A 14,500-nucleotide genomic window follows, 5' to 3' on the forward strand; every position below is an offset into this window, starting at 1 on the left:
CAGGGGCAGGTCTGTGAGTCGGAGTAAGTTTGGGAACAGAGGGATGATTGATCATTAATCTGACAGCTTTAACTGGAGCGGAATCGCGCTCCTCGCTGCGGATGACTCCCTGCAAACACGCTGCAAACATCTCTCTCTCCTCAGACACTAAAACAGACGAACACGTGGATCTCAGCTGTGGTGGTGATGATGGCAGCGGGGAAAGGACGCAAGAGGAAGAGCTGAATTTGTTACTTTTTTTTTTTTTTTTACTCATTTTTGTGCGTAATAGTTTCGCTCTCTTCATGGGCAGCGACATCAGTAAACCCAGGAAGGTGAGTCCATCAAATTCCGTCAGATTGGATTTATTCACATGCTGATATCATGGATGAGCTGGAGAAGTGAGCCGAAAAATATATACAAAGAAAATGTTTGCCGACAGTGAGAGAATGCTTATCTTGCGCAGTGGGTATTTGTCTAAGGAATATATAGGCTAGAAAAATTCATCTTTCTCTGGATGTTTAAAATTGAAGGTGCTAAGCTTTAAATAAATGCTTCCCGTCGATTCAACGTGTTTTAAAAGCAACAAAGTGCGTGTATTCCCCGAAACAAGATGTCCGCAGCATCAAAGTGAAGTGTTGTCAAAAATAGAGCTATTGATTGGTTAAGTGATCACTGACCTTCCTCCCGACCAGCTGCACGAGGGTCAATAGATGCTCGCTTTGATTTTGTGCAGGCAGCGCTGATTGAAATGGCTGCAGCCTGAGGCATCATGAGCACTGGAAAGTGTGTTTGAATTTCTAAAGTCTTATTGGCTAGATTTGTATTTTAATTTCAATCAAATTTTGTTATTAAATATTCAAACAAAATAGAAAAGTCATAGCCTAAGTAATAATTGGCTTATATGATTAAAAATGATATTTATTGAGGCAACCTAGGTGCATGAAATCATTCCCACTATAAGCAGTGGTGAGAGACATACTAAGTAAAAGTTGAAATGTAAAAGTATTAAATTACAAGTAAAAGCTATGCATTGAAAAGTTTGATGAAGCAGACCTGTAGAGGTTTATTAACAAAATGTGGTAAATAACAAAATAAATATGCTGCAGAATGGCCTATGATATGATTTTATATTAAACTATATGACTATTGTAACTCATGCATTAATATGTAAGCAGCATTTTAATATTGTAGCTGACTGAAAACAATATTTGGTACTCCATTTTTAACAATGCATCATATTTTATATATTTAATTTATAGGTTTATCTTTATTTGCAAAGTAACTTTAGCTTTGAGATAACTGTAACCGTACAATATTATCCTCTAAAATGTACTGGAGTCATGGATGTATTACTGAATGAGCCTACCGGGTGCAGGCCCAGGGGCCCAAATCTTAAGGGGCCTCCCTTTACCTGCAAAATATTACTCAAGTTTACACTGAACAACCAGGAGAAGATTTGAATTACCACAAAAATACCACAAAGAGATGCAAACGAAAGCAAAGGGACACAAAAGAATAACAAAAATGGGCAAAACCACGACTACAAAGAGACGTACAACAATAAAAAAGGGGCAAAACCACCAAAAAAAGGACATAAAATGACTACAAATAGATGTAAAACAATTAAAAGAGACCTAAAATGATGACTAAAAGACAAAACCACAGAGAGATGCTTAACATTTACAAAGAGATCCAAAACAATAGCAAAATGAGACTAAACAGTTATAAAGTCTGTGTGTCTTGCTCCTGTGTAGGAGAGGTGGTGGGGCCTTTTGCATATCTGTGCCCAGGGGCCCACTGTCTCATAATCCGCCCATGATTGGCATGTAAAGTTGCATAATATTAAACCACTTGTGTACATTTGCTTTATTACATTCCACCCCTCATGGCATCATAAAGCATTATTCTTTATTATCCAGAGAGAGAGACCACCTGCTCAGCGTCGACTCAGCCATGGGTTCCTCTCAAACTTGGGGGTCTCCATCTCTCACAGACGCAGACACACTGTTGCGTTTTCTCAGCCTGTGGGACTGGAAAACAGACCGCCCATTCCCACACTCCTGCTGCCTCCAGAGGACACAGAGACGACTCTTCCACCTTTCATTTCCATCTTTCTGCCTGAGTTCCCCCAGCGTACACTTCCTGGGCAAGACCATTTCCAGGTAAGACTGTTCAACAGAAGTGAAAAACAAAATGGTGGAAAATGTGGAGATAACTGTTTGTCTGTGCTCACAGATCCTGGGCTTCATAGCCAAAGGCTCATATGGACCCATCCTAAAAGTGAAGGACATTTTCAAAGAGAAGACCTACGCTGTGAAGGTCAGTTCAGCTGTAATAATCAGTATTATAACAGTATTATATGAGAACATAAAATACTTTTTGTGTAATCATTTTTTTTTTGTTGCAAAGGTTCTACCAAAGTCAGAGATACTGAAGCATGAAGTGTTGGAGCAGTCAAAAGAAGAAGTCATCATTCAGGTATCAGTGTGAAACTCAGATGTGGAAAAAGGTACCAGTAGACAGAAGTACTTTTACTTTACTAATCATATACAAAAGCTACAGCGGTAACTATTAGATTGAAACAAATGCTTTGATAATCTGTGATGGTTTTTGAAGCAAAATGACAAATATTTGCTGGCCCCAGCTACTTAATAATAAGGATCTGTTGATTGTTTTTATCATGGTATTAATGTCTTTCATAGACCAGTGGTACTCAATCAGGGGTCCTTATTTATATGTATAAATATATACATACGTTCCCCCTCAGTATTTGGAACATATGTATTTGTACGCCCAATAAAAACATAAAAGTAGTAGTAGTTTTATTTTGATGAACTGCTAGAACATGAGTCATAGATGCGACAAAGCCTCCGGTAAGGTACGTGGTGGCATTATACAACCTAAACAGCAGTTGCAATGTGCTATAAAATGGAAAGAACATGAGGCGGCTGTGCACAGTGTAGGCAGTACTATGCCATTTCCACTGTAATGCAGATAAGACACACATTGTTGCATAAAAATTCACAAGAATGCAGGAAATGAATGTGATGCTCAAAATTTCTCGGGGGAGGACCCTCAGACGCTCTGCCAAAAACGTGTCACCCAAAATGCCAACCAAAATCTTATCAAATTGGAATCTGTGACCTAATGTGTATCAGTTTAGGGGGGCTTGTCATGGAAAAGGTTGAGAACCAGTGGCATGGACTTGGCTATTTATCGGTGGATCAGAAAATAATCTGCAGGCTAGTCTGAAAAAAAAAAAGTTAGTTATAGCCCTGCTTATTTACTTACGTAGAAGTTATATATATCTCAGCATAACAACAGAAAAATCTAAATAAAACATTTAAATATGGCTGCTCAAGGTACTCATGGTTGCAGTATTAAACAAAGGACAAAGAGGAAAATGATTTATATTTTTCTGTCCTCACTCTTCTATTCAGTGTATTATCTGAAACATACTGTAGGACGTTTCCTGTCCATCTCCCACTGTTATATTCACTCTCACTGTGTATATGTGTGTGTGTGTGTTTGTGTGTGTGTGTGTGTTGACTGTTGCATTGCAGCGGCAGCTCAAACACCCATTCATCCACAATCTGCGGGACTGCTGGCAGACACAGCGCCATCTCTTCATTAGTGAGTTCATAAGTGTAAACAGTGGCATATAGTTCAACCCCTTTACCCTTTTATGATCCTGTCTGTGCGTCTGAGCACTTTTGTTTCCTCCTTAGTGGTCCCACATAAAGTAGTTTTGCTGTACGAGTGTGCTGCCTAACTGCAAATCTCTGAATCTCAGTGCTGGATGCTGAAGAGGCACACTGCCATCTAATGAGGGTGCAGGGTAAAGCTCACATCTTCAGCTGCGTGTGGCTGCAGATGCTGCACTGCCAACATGACCCTCCCGTCTTTACCAAACGTGATCATGAATTCATAAAAGTGGTATTAAAATATGTAACTCAGCTAACATGTCATCAACAAGACAGAAGTGTGTGTGGTTTGGACTTGACTTGACTTTGCTTTAATCCCACTGTCTTCCTCAACAGAGTGATGAGCCAATCTTTTTATTTTCTTCTTTGTGGTTTCCTCATTTCTGATATTTTATTCCAGAGGATTTTGGCCTGCATTAGCTGCTTCTAAGACACAAAAAGTGACTGTGTGTGTGTGCTGTCCTCTGCAGTGTGCGACTACTGCAGCACTGGAGACTTGTACACTTACTGGTTACTAAAGGGCCGCTTTGGGGAGGATGAGGTTCGGATCTTTGCTGCAGAGCTGGGCAGTGCGCTGGGTTAGTGTTCATCAGACTTTCACCATTAAGAGTTCAGCACACTGACCTTGAGCATTGACATGTGTCGACACAGACATCATGCTTGAGTTTTACGTGTGTGTGTTTAAGACTTTTTAAACATTGCCCCCTCCTTATCTTGTGTTTATCTATGCGTTTTGTGTGTTTGTCATTTCTAGGATTTCTGCATGACTTGGGGATCATGCATAGAGATGTAAAGGTATGATGTTTTATATGGAATGCATTTATCCATATGTGTATTTGTTACTTTAATTTATGACAATAATTTAACTTCTTTTCCAGATGGAGAACATTCTTTTAAGTGATCAAGGTAATGCATGTCTATAGTTTTTGATTTCTGTCCTGTAAAAACATTCAGACAGTTGTTATTGGTTATTACATTATAGTTATTATAACTATTCCCAGCAGCCTTCCTATAACCACTACATTAAAAACAATGCAAACCACTTAATAAAAAAAGTCCTGACTATAAAGGACACAGCCAAAAACAGGATCAAGAAAATGCATGTACGCATAAAAGTCATGAATTTACTTTTGGTGAATTTTTATGCACCTATTTTTTCATTTTTTTGCATCAATTTATGGTGTAAATGCCTTTAACTTTGTCAAAATAAATTGGTTTCAACATATTTTCAATGATTCAGGTCACCTTCGTCTGTCTGATTTCGGACTCTCGCGGCGCCTGAAACGAGGAGGCAAAGCGTTCACAATATGCGGGACAATCCAATACATGGGTGAGATTTTGGTTTAATTTCCTCACATGGATTGAAGAGTCATTTGTGTCTGTTTGAGCTACGCTATGCTGCATATTGGCTGACTGTATGAGAGCAACATTGGAGCCCCACCTGCGTTTCACTCCCATTGGATTCAGTTGACCCAGTTATGAATGTGATGCACCTGTGATGCAATTTTTATGTTGTTTTTGTGCTCCACTGTGCTGTCAGTTATGTTGCATGTCTTTCTGATGTACTCCTTTTTATTTTCTGTGTTGTTCTTTTTTCTTTACATAATTGTTGTCCTGTTTTGTCTGATCAGCTCCTGAAGTTTTAAGCGGAGGTCCGTACAACCACGCTGCTGACTGGTGGTCTCTTGGCATTATGTTGTTCTCACTGGCCACAGGAGAGGTGAGGGCACATGAACTCATGCTTTATTAGCTCTACATGTGGTCCTGTGTGAACTGTCTGAGCGCTTTTTTCTCTTGCTCTGTGCAGTTTCCAGTCCCTGCAGAGCCAAACCACAGCACCATGTTGAACAAGGTCAAAGATTTTCCTTATGTCCTGCCTGAGACCTTCAGCTCTGCTCTGAACTTACTGCTCACTGAGGTTTGCAAATGAGATTCTCCTGTTTCTAGTTTATACCCTCTGAGTGAAATATTATCATGTGCATCTGTTTTGTATCTGCAGCTTTTGTGCAAGAACCCAATGAACCGGCTTCATATCCTGGAGAGTTTCAAGATGCAGGCCTTCTTTCATGGCATTTCATTCGACTCTCTCATCCTTGAAAAGACGCCTGTGGAAGCCATCCTGGAGCTCAGGACTCATCCTGACAGGGCAGCCACAGCAATGAGAGGCCTGTCATTGGACGATTTCGATAGCTTTGACTGTGATAGAATCCTTCATTCTCCTACAACTCCCACTGAACTGTCTCCTACTTTGGCCAACATGGACCTGAGCCCAGCTACACAGCAGACTTGTAAAGCATAAGACTGGCCTGTGTTTATGAGCCTGGATACAGACGTTGGCTAGACATGAGAAATTATGCAGATTATGAACATGTCTCTGATACATGTGTCGCCCCCTGGGACTTGCTCTTCTATTTTTACAGTGTTCAGAAGTTCGATTTCCTCTGTATGTACACTCATAAAAATAAAGATGCTAACTAGAACCATACAGGGTTCTTTAGCTTGTTCCCATAGGAGATCCTTTTTGTTGTTCCTGATAGAGCCTTTTATAAAGGTTCCTGCTGTAGGTCTGCAGCCAACTCCGTTATTATTTCAACCACATGTTGCTACAGTTTATTGCTGTCATTGTGTAATAAAGTTGTGTTATACCTATAAATATAATTTGTTGTTTATTGACAATATTGAAATTCTATCAAATCACTTTGAAGGGTTTAGTTAAGATCAGTGGTGCAGTAGTTGTTGACAAGGTAGGTGTGCTACTAGGTAGATGGTTAGGTTACCAAGGAGGAAGTGGGTATATTGTCCTATATATTCTGATGTGTTTTTTGGCTGATAGGTGGGCATTCTGTAAATGGCTATAAAAAGAATGTGACTATGTTAACACTCCACTGCATCACTGGTTACTATCTATGAGTTGTGTGCTCATGTACAGGTGTTTGAATATTACCTTATCCCCAAAATCACTGGGTATACTGAATGTGTTTCATTACACACTCAAATAACATATTATTTATCTTGTACTGCAACATTCTTACAATATAACATTAAAAGGCATTAGTTTCACAGTTTAAAGAATCTTAACTCAAAGTTCACTTACTAGCTTTTTCCAGAGCTTTCGGTTGTATCTCATGATCTTCCTCGGGGACAGGTATACATGAAGTATGAATTTGGTAAATGGTAAATTTTTCCAATTGCTTTACATTATATGCCTCATTCACAGCCACATTCATACACTGGTGGCCATGCAAGGCTGCCATACAGGGTGCCACCTGCACCACATCACACTCCTGAGCCACAACTGCACATCGGCAAGCACATGTATTTCAACTTTGCATGCGCATTCCATGGAGTTGCTTTGGCACGCTACTCGGCTGTGTGTAATACCTGCATGACTTTATGCGGATGTGTTTTAAATAGTAAGGCTTTTAGCAGAAATACATGTGTTTGGAAAGTTCTGAGCATGTTACTGGACAAATGAGACTTGGATTATACTGCACGAGTAGTTTTGCTGTTGTTAAATGCGGATCTCAATGACAACATATTCTCACTCCGACTTTGTCACATGTTTAGTCATGGACTTTCCATGCTGATATGAAGTGCAAGGTACTCTGGGTGCGTTGGTTCCTGACGTTTTGCAACCCCATGTCAAGTTCTGCCAGTTAGATGCATTGTCTGTTTTTGAACTAAACTTTAGTTTTCACAGGAAATGTACAGTTTGTATGGAGTCTCTTTCAAAATAAATGCACTACATCAATACAACACTGCAAATTGACATTTTTTTTTCATTCAGCAACAAACACACTAGTTACCTTTTGCAAACATACACACATGGTTGGGTTTAGGAAAGAAGAACAGGGTTTGGCCCTACAATCGTACAGGAAGCGAACAACGGCCTCCTGGGTGAAAGTTTGGGGTTGTTGAACCCATCCACCATCCCTCCCAACTGCCCTACTCGGACTTCCACTGCCTAAACTTTTGTTGTTGTCCTGCCACATTTCCTTCTTATGCTGCCGAGTGCCATTAAACAATGATGGCACCCAGCCGCTTATCATGCTGACGTGAAAGGATGGCTTTTCGTGGGTGTCTGATGCCGGAAGTCACTGACCAAGTATCAGATTTTGACAACTTAGGAGTGAGAAAGTGTTGCCTATGACTTTAATTTTTCAAGAATGTTTACCATTTTTGGATCCTTGTTTATCCATTCCTTGTTTACCCAAACCCAAGGTAATACAGGGGGAGCAATTGAAATACACATGGTCATTTTGTGGGTGACGTATTATTTTAACCTTCATCAATGAAATGTACATAGAACAATGACTTCCAAAGATGATTCTAATCTAATGCCATATTGTTCAACTGTCTATTTTAAATGGCTCTGTAGATACCAGTGTTAAGTAAATGAGTCCTGCTGCTGTTTGACACTTGGGTAAAAAAAAACAACTCTAAACCACTGAGCGCATGACTGTCGTACCTGGATACATCGTGGCCAACTTTCAGTGTTGGGTCGACCTATTTAGAGCACAAAAACCTATCAAGGACACCCTTAATAGGACAGAAAATTAAAGACCAGATAAAGTAGGCCTATCATCATTAAATGTTTTTAATTAGGTAACAGAGAATAAAATGGAGAGCCCCAGCGGAGGCAGCCACGTATAATTGCTGTACTTCTTGAAGACATGTATCTATTTAAATCTGTATCTTCCTGAAAGGGAGTGCACCGGCTCCTCCTCCCACTGCCTCCTGACATTGAATTCCCTCTCAGGCCCCTGTCTTAGACAGGTCCACCATGTCTGTGTTGTGGCTGTATAGTGGCAGCCAGTCCAGTGACCCATATCTAGTTTCAGAGGCACACTAACCCACAATAGAGGAGAGAGGAGTCCCCCTGAAATGACGGCGAGCTGTCCCACTGAGTCTCACCAAATAGTAACACGCACAACAGGAAACATGCAGTTTCCTGAATGTAGCTTATAGCTACTGTAACAGTACAGGTCTACACAATTCAACACCCAATTCGAGATAATCCTGTTCAGCTCACACTATTGCATAATTTAATTCTCCTGTGTTAGTATTTTAAAACAAACCTTGTCTCATACAGTATATAAAATAACCAGCTTTTATATATGTGAGTTGATGTATCATGTGTCTGACACTTATGTAAAAAATGTCCTCTTCAAACTGAAAATGATTTAGCTGACCTCATTTTGGTCTAATTTGGGCCATATCACCATGTTCATTTACACTCACTGAAACCAGGAAATGATTTAACTATTTCCAAAGCCGTCCCATCACATTCCTTACAGTTTAAAGCTCACAGAAAGAAGCCATCGAGTGCATGAATTGCTTTGAGACTGAAACACCCCTGTGAATTCAAGGATGAAGACCGAATTATCAGGAGACTTGAAAGTCTCCTCTGGGCACATTTTTACTAATTAAAATAAAAATAGCACGCCATGGGGTATGGTTAAACGCTTAAATTAGGTTGCTATAGGGGTAAAGAGTGCTGACAGAATACATTATCTCACAATCAGCCTGAATATGGAGTGGCACCTAAAAGTGTTGACATAGTTAAAACATTAAAACTTATTTTTTAGGGTAAATGTGGATACAGACGCCCATTGTACGCCAATGCAATTTTCTAAGCACTATATTGAAATTAAGTGGCCTGAGAAACACTAAAGTGGCCATTTCAGCATTAAAAACAAGCAACTGCACGACAAAAAAGTCTTTATTTAAATAGAACAATGATTCATCACAAATCTTCTGATTTAAATGGGGCAGAGGTGGGTGCACAAGCACCGCCCAGGGGTGTCGCCTTATTAGGTGTGACATACTTGAGCTGGATACAAACTAGAGCTGACAGTGAGTTTCTTGTCAGTGTTCATCCCATCAGTGGACGAGACACATTTCTGTCAGGTAAGGACTTTATCTGCTCATCTTAAATCTTAAATAACTGACTTCAGTGGGTAAATCTATGCACCTGTATCAGGTAGTGATTGTTAGAAAGCTGATGGCTTCACATTTTATCTAAAACAAAAATGTTATTATTGTAATTATTTTTTGTACTTGCAGCAACTCCAAAAGTTCATATCTTTTTTCACACAATAAAAAAAATGTTTAGTTAATTTTGCATTTGTCCGTGATTTTAAGAGATGCTAAGAAATGCTAAGAGAAAATGACATGTCTTATTTATTGGGCCGGATATTGTTTAAAAAATTCTAATACCAGTGGTATCCTTAAAGTGATACTGATACCTGCAGAGTTAATTTGATACCTTTTTTTCTTCTTTATTTGATACCCATCATGTGATGGAATCATTTGGTTGTGCCACCAGACGCCACAGGCTTGTAGTATAGCCATGCTTTCAAATGTTTTGGTGGCAGCTCAGCACACTGAACTGCCAACTGACGACTATACGGATTGTTGCTGCTGCTGTAGTGTGTGATTGGCTGTGATCAAAACCATAAAAATAGAAATTTTTGTCTAGATCTGGGTCCAAAAAGATTTGAATGCAAGTTTCATTTGACTGGAGCAGTTTCAATACTACTTGGTAGCCTACTGTGTTATTTCAGTTGATGCCTTAAAGGGAAACAATGCTTATTTTCAAAATTTATACATTATTCCTATAGTCCCAGACAGTTTAAAAGTATAACCTAGAGTGCTAAAACTCATATTTGTTATGTCTAAGGTTATAAAGTCTAGAGCTGATCCATAGAAGATGAATGGTGAACGATGTTCTAGATGACACTGATAGCACCCAGGGGAATGGAAGAGTGTATGGGTACATTTTCTGTTTCCAAACTGAGAACATTACAATAGAATAAAGTCTTTTGAGTATAAAAAAGAAAACAAATGTTCAGTGAGTCTCCCATTCATAGTCTATGGAGCATCACAAGTTTGAGACTTACTTCTCTGGTTTTTGAGTTTGAGAGAGTGTAGCTCACGTTCACAAATATTGTTGAAGAGGCTGATACTTCAGCAGGCTCAGCACTCTGTAACACCCAGTTAAGATTATACCAACCAGGACCAATCTGTTGTCACCATATCATACCTCCTAAACTAGCACAACTCCCTTTGAGAAAGACAGAGGTGGAAAGAAATACGGATGGACCTTAAGATATTTCTGACTTAAACTTTGTGGATGAATAACATCTGTCTTCTTTGGGTTGTCAGTGTGTGAATAATACAATCATAAGGTCACTTCTTTTACCAAAGGCTGTATGACAATCAGTCGCTCAGGATGACACACCAGTTCCCCACACTCTCTGAGGCACAGAAGAGGGAGCTACATGAGATCGCTCTACGCATCGTTTCTCCAGGGAAGGGCATCCTGGCTGCGGACGAGTCTGTGGGTCTGTAGCACTCTTTATTTTAAACTCTGGAAAAAAATGTGTGCCATTAATGTTGCACTGAAAAACCACACTCACTCAGTTATGTCACCGATAAAGACAATCCAATCCAAAGAATGCATAGTATGGATATTAACATCTCATATGCATATCACATATGTTAATTGCAGGCAGCATGGCTAAGCGGCTCGCCCAGGTCGGGGTGGAGAACACAGAAGAGAACCGCAGACAGTTCCGGCAGATTCTCTTCAGTGCAGACGATCGCATCAACGGCTGCATTGGAGGGGTCATCTTCTTCCATGAGACGCTGTATCAGCACTCTGATAATGGTGTAGGCTTTGTCAAAATGATCAGGGACAGGGGCATCCTGGTCGGCGTCAAGGTTTGGCATATTAGTTCCAAATATTACAAATATGGGACATCAAATCATACCAAACTTTGTGGTAAAAGGTTGATTTTTTTTGATCGAGTATCATTATGGCACTGCAGTCTGCACTAACAATTAGTTGTTTTTGTTCACAAGAAACAAACAAGATTGTCACTTCTCTATTGCTTATTCCTCAGGTTGACAAAGGTGTTGTTCCCCTGGCAGGAACTTGTGGAGAAACCACCACACAGGGTCAGACAAAAACAACACTCACATCACCCAGAGTGTATATTACAAACAATCTATCAATCTTTTTTTAAACCTCTTCCACAGGTCTGGATGGACTGTCAGAGCGCTGTGCGCAGTATAAAAAGGATGGAGCCGTCTTTGCAAAGTGGCGCTGTGTGCTCAAAATCAGTGACGCCAATCCATCTAAACTGGCGATCACAGAAAATGCTAATGTACTTGCACGCTACTCCAGTATCTGCCAGCAGGTGAGAGCCCAATATTATAAACCGTGTCTGCACATTTTTGTGATTCATCTATATGTTGTTCTGATAATCTTTCCTTTCTCGGCCAGCATGGCATTGTGCCCGTGATAGAGCCGGAGATTTTGCCTGATGGAGATCATGACCTGAAACGCAGCCAGTATGTCACCGAGAAGGTGTGTTTCTTTTCTTTTATACAATCATGGGAGCTTTCCCATCCAGTCTACATGCGATTTGTGGACTTCAAGAAGGCTTACAACCATGTCCCATGGAGAGTTCTGTAGGGGATACCGCAGGAGTATAGGACACTGGGGTTGTTTCTACCAGCCATCTGGTCCTTCTACAATCACAGTGGGAGATGTGTCCATATACTTAGCACAAAGTCAGACATGTTTCTAGTGGGTGCTGGCCTCTGCCAGAGTTGTCTCTTGTCACCAGTTCTGTTTGTGATATTCATGGACAGGATCTCAAGACACAGCTAAGGGGAGAAAGAGGGGGTTGGGGACCTCAGAATTGCAGCTTAGCTCTTTGCAGATGATTCGGCTTTGTTGGCTTTATCAGACCGTGGCCTCCAGCTCACAGTGGAGTGGTTTTCAGCCAAGTGTGAAGAAGTCTGGATGAGAGTCAGCTCCTTCAAGTCCGAGGCCATGGTTCGAGGCCAGAAAATAGTATATTGCTCCCTTAGGGTTGGGAGTGAGTTACTGTCCCAAGTGAAGGAGTTCCAGTATCTCAGGGTCTTGTTCACGAGTGAGGATAAAATGGGGCATGAGACGGACAGGCGTTTGGTGTGGCATCAGCGGTTATGAGGGTGCTGTGTAATACTGTCTTAGTGAAGAAGGAGCTGAGGGACAAGGCAAAGCATTTGAATTACCCCCGCCCATGGTCACAAGCTTTGGGTAATGATTGAGAGAATTAGCTTGCGGATAAAAGCAGCCACCATACGGAGTTTCCTCTGTAGGGTGTCTGGGCTTTACCTTGGAGATCTGGAGGGAATTCAGAGTAGAGATGCTGCTCCTTTGCGTTGAAAGGGGCCAGTTGAGGTGGTTCATCCATAGATGTGCATCGGTGTGTGACGTTGATACTACAACAGTAAGAAGTGAGACAAAGAGGAAGGGAAGTATCTGTCTGCTGTCTCTTAGTTGAAACAATCCACGTGTTTCAGGTCCTGACTGCAGTGTACAAGGCCATGTCAGACCATCATGTGTATCTGGAGGGCACTCTCCTCAAACCCAACATGGTCACTGGTGGACACAGTTGCTCCACCAAGTACAGCCCAGAGGAGGTTGCGATGGCAACTGTCACCGCTTTGCGCCGCACTGTCCCCCCAGCAGTCCCAGGTAACCCAGAGCATTGTCGTGTCTGTTGAGAATTATACACAGATATGTTTGAAGTTTGCAGCAACAAAATAAAAGTCTTTTGTTCCCAACAGGAATTGCTTTTCTCTCCGGGGGTCAGAGTGAAGAAGAGGCCTCTGTCCACCTCAATGCCATCAACAACTGCCCTCTGGCTGCGCCCTGGGTCCTAACGTTCTCCTTCGGCCGAGCCCTGCAGGCATCTGCACTGAGAGCCTGGAGAGGACATAAAGAGAATGAGAAAGTTGCCACTGAGCAGTTCATCAAGAGAGCAGAGGTGCGTCCACCTCTCTTTGTCTTTATATAAAGCATATGATCCCAATCCTTTACCACTAACCAGTGTTTGTTTTCCTTTGTGTTTGTCCGCTTGCTCAATGTCCTCTCTGTCCACAGGTGAACAGTCTGGCATGTCAAGGAAAGTACACTGGTGGTGATAACTATGGCGATGGCAGCCAGCGCAGCTATGGTTCCTGTCATGCATACTGAGTAGTTTGAGAAGCCATGTTTCAATTAGCATCGTGTATTCTCTCCGTTACCGTAACAAGGAGGGAATTTAATGAAGATAATTAGGTTATTTTTAGAAATCTGACACTCATGATGATGTTCCATGAAAACAAGTGACAGCGTGTTTTCTTGCCTTGACAAATGAGGACAATCAGAACATGGCCTTGTGTATTTCTAATGCATGTATTACTGCATGGAGGTTGCTTGCTTTACTTTTGTTTGGATGCACAGTGTGCTCTTGTGATAGTGCCATAACTAAAGCTTTAAAGGTATTGTATCATGAATACTAAGTTGCCGTGTGCTGAAAGTAAATAGAATTTTCACTGCAGAGCAATAACATTAGTTTGTATCACAGCACAGTTAATTAAAAATAGTTTAAATTGATTCTCTGTGTTTGAGTGTGTGTACTTTAGTTTTGTTGGTAACCATGCACAATTAGAAATATTGCACCAGAAATTGGCTTCAGGCTAATTAATCTCTGCAGTCCCTGGGCAGAAAACACAATCAACACAGCAGGAACTTACAACACAGAGTGATTTTGTGTGTGTTATTATTCTGAGTAGTGTTCTCTAACAGTCGGAGTGTCTAATAGTCTGATAGTTCAAATGTAAGCATTCGAGCAATAAAGCTGTTCAGGCTCAGTCTGGTGTGGGCATTTTGATTTATGATAATTCATAGTTTTGTGATGTCTTCATCCTGACAGGAGTGTCTGCCAAGCAACAGTGACCACATGTTTCCTACACAAGAAACATGCAGGCTA

General features: G+C 40.9%; 2 protein-coding genes across 3 annotated transcripts; both read left to right on the plus strand.

Moving 5' to 3' along the window:
• Positions 1 to 90: 90 nt before the first annotated feature.
• rskra (ribosomal protein S6 kinase related a) lies at positions 91 to 6,275 on the plus strand. 2 transcript variants are annotated; one of them, XM_049576474.1, is made up of 12 exons: positions 91 to 314; positions 1,902 to 2,144; positions 2,218 to 2,301; positions 2,392 to 2,460; positions 3,546 to 3,615; positions 4,157 to 4,264; positions 4,441 to 4,481; positions 4,565 to 4,592; positions 4,927 to 5,016; positions 5,318 to 5,406; positions 5,494 to 5,604; positions 5,686 to 6,275. In XM_049576474.1, the coding sequence occupies exons 1-12, from the start codon at positions 102 to 104 to the stop codon at positions 5,983 to 5,985; spliced, it is 1,446 nt and encodes a 481-aa protein (XP_049432431.1). In that variant the 5' UTR covers positions 91 to 101; the 3' UTR covers positions 5,986 to 6,275. The 2 variants fall into 2 exon arrangements, with proteins under 2 accessions (XP_049432431.1, XP_049432432.1); XM_049576475.1 differs by having other exon boundaries at positions 5,494 to 5,538.
• Positions 6,276 to 9,505: 3,230 nt separating this feature from the next.
• Positions 9,506 to 14,124, plus strand: aldoca (aldolase C, fructose-bisphosphate, a). The gene is made up of 9 exons (XM_049577479.1): positions 9,506 to 9,596; positions 10,896 to 11,032; positions 11,200 to 11,411; positions 11,594 to 11,648; positions 11,730 to 11,890; positions 11,977 to 12,060; positions 13,047 to 13,221; positions 13,314 to 13,513; positions 13,630 to 14,124. The coding sequence occupies exons 2-9, from the start codon at positions 10,921 to 10,923 to the stop codon at positions 13,720 to 13,722; spliced, it is 1,092 nt and encodes a 363-aa protein (XP_049433436.1). The 5' UTR covers positions 9,506 to 9,596; positions 10,896 to 10,920; the 3' UTR covers positions 13,723 to 14,124.
• The last annotated feature ends 376 nt before the right edge of the window (positions 14,125 to 14,500 follow it).

This window comes from Epinephelus fuscoguttatus, linkage group LG5 (assembly GCF_011397635.1).
Source record: "Epinephelus fuscoguttatus linkage group LG5, E.fuscoguttatus.final_Chr_v1".
NCBI classification, from domain to species: Eukaryota; Metazoa; Chordata; class Actinopteri; order Perciformes; family Serranidae; genus Epinephelus; species Epinephelus fuscoguttatus.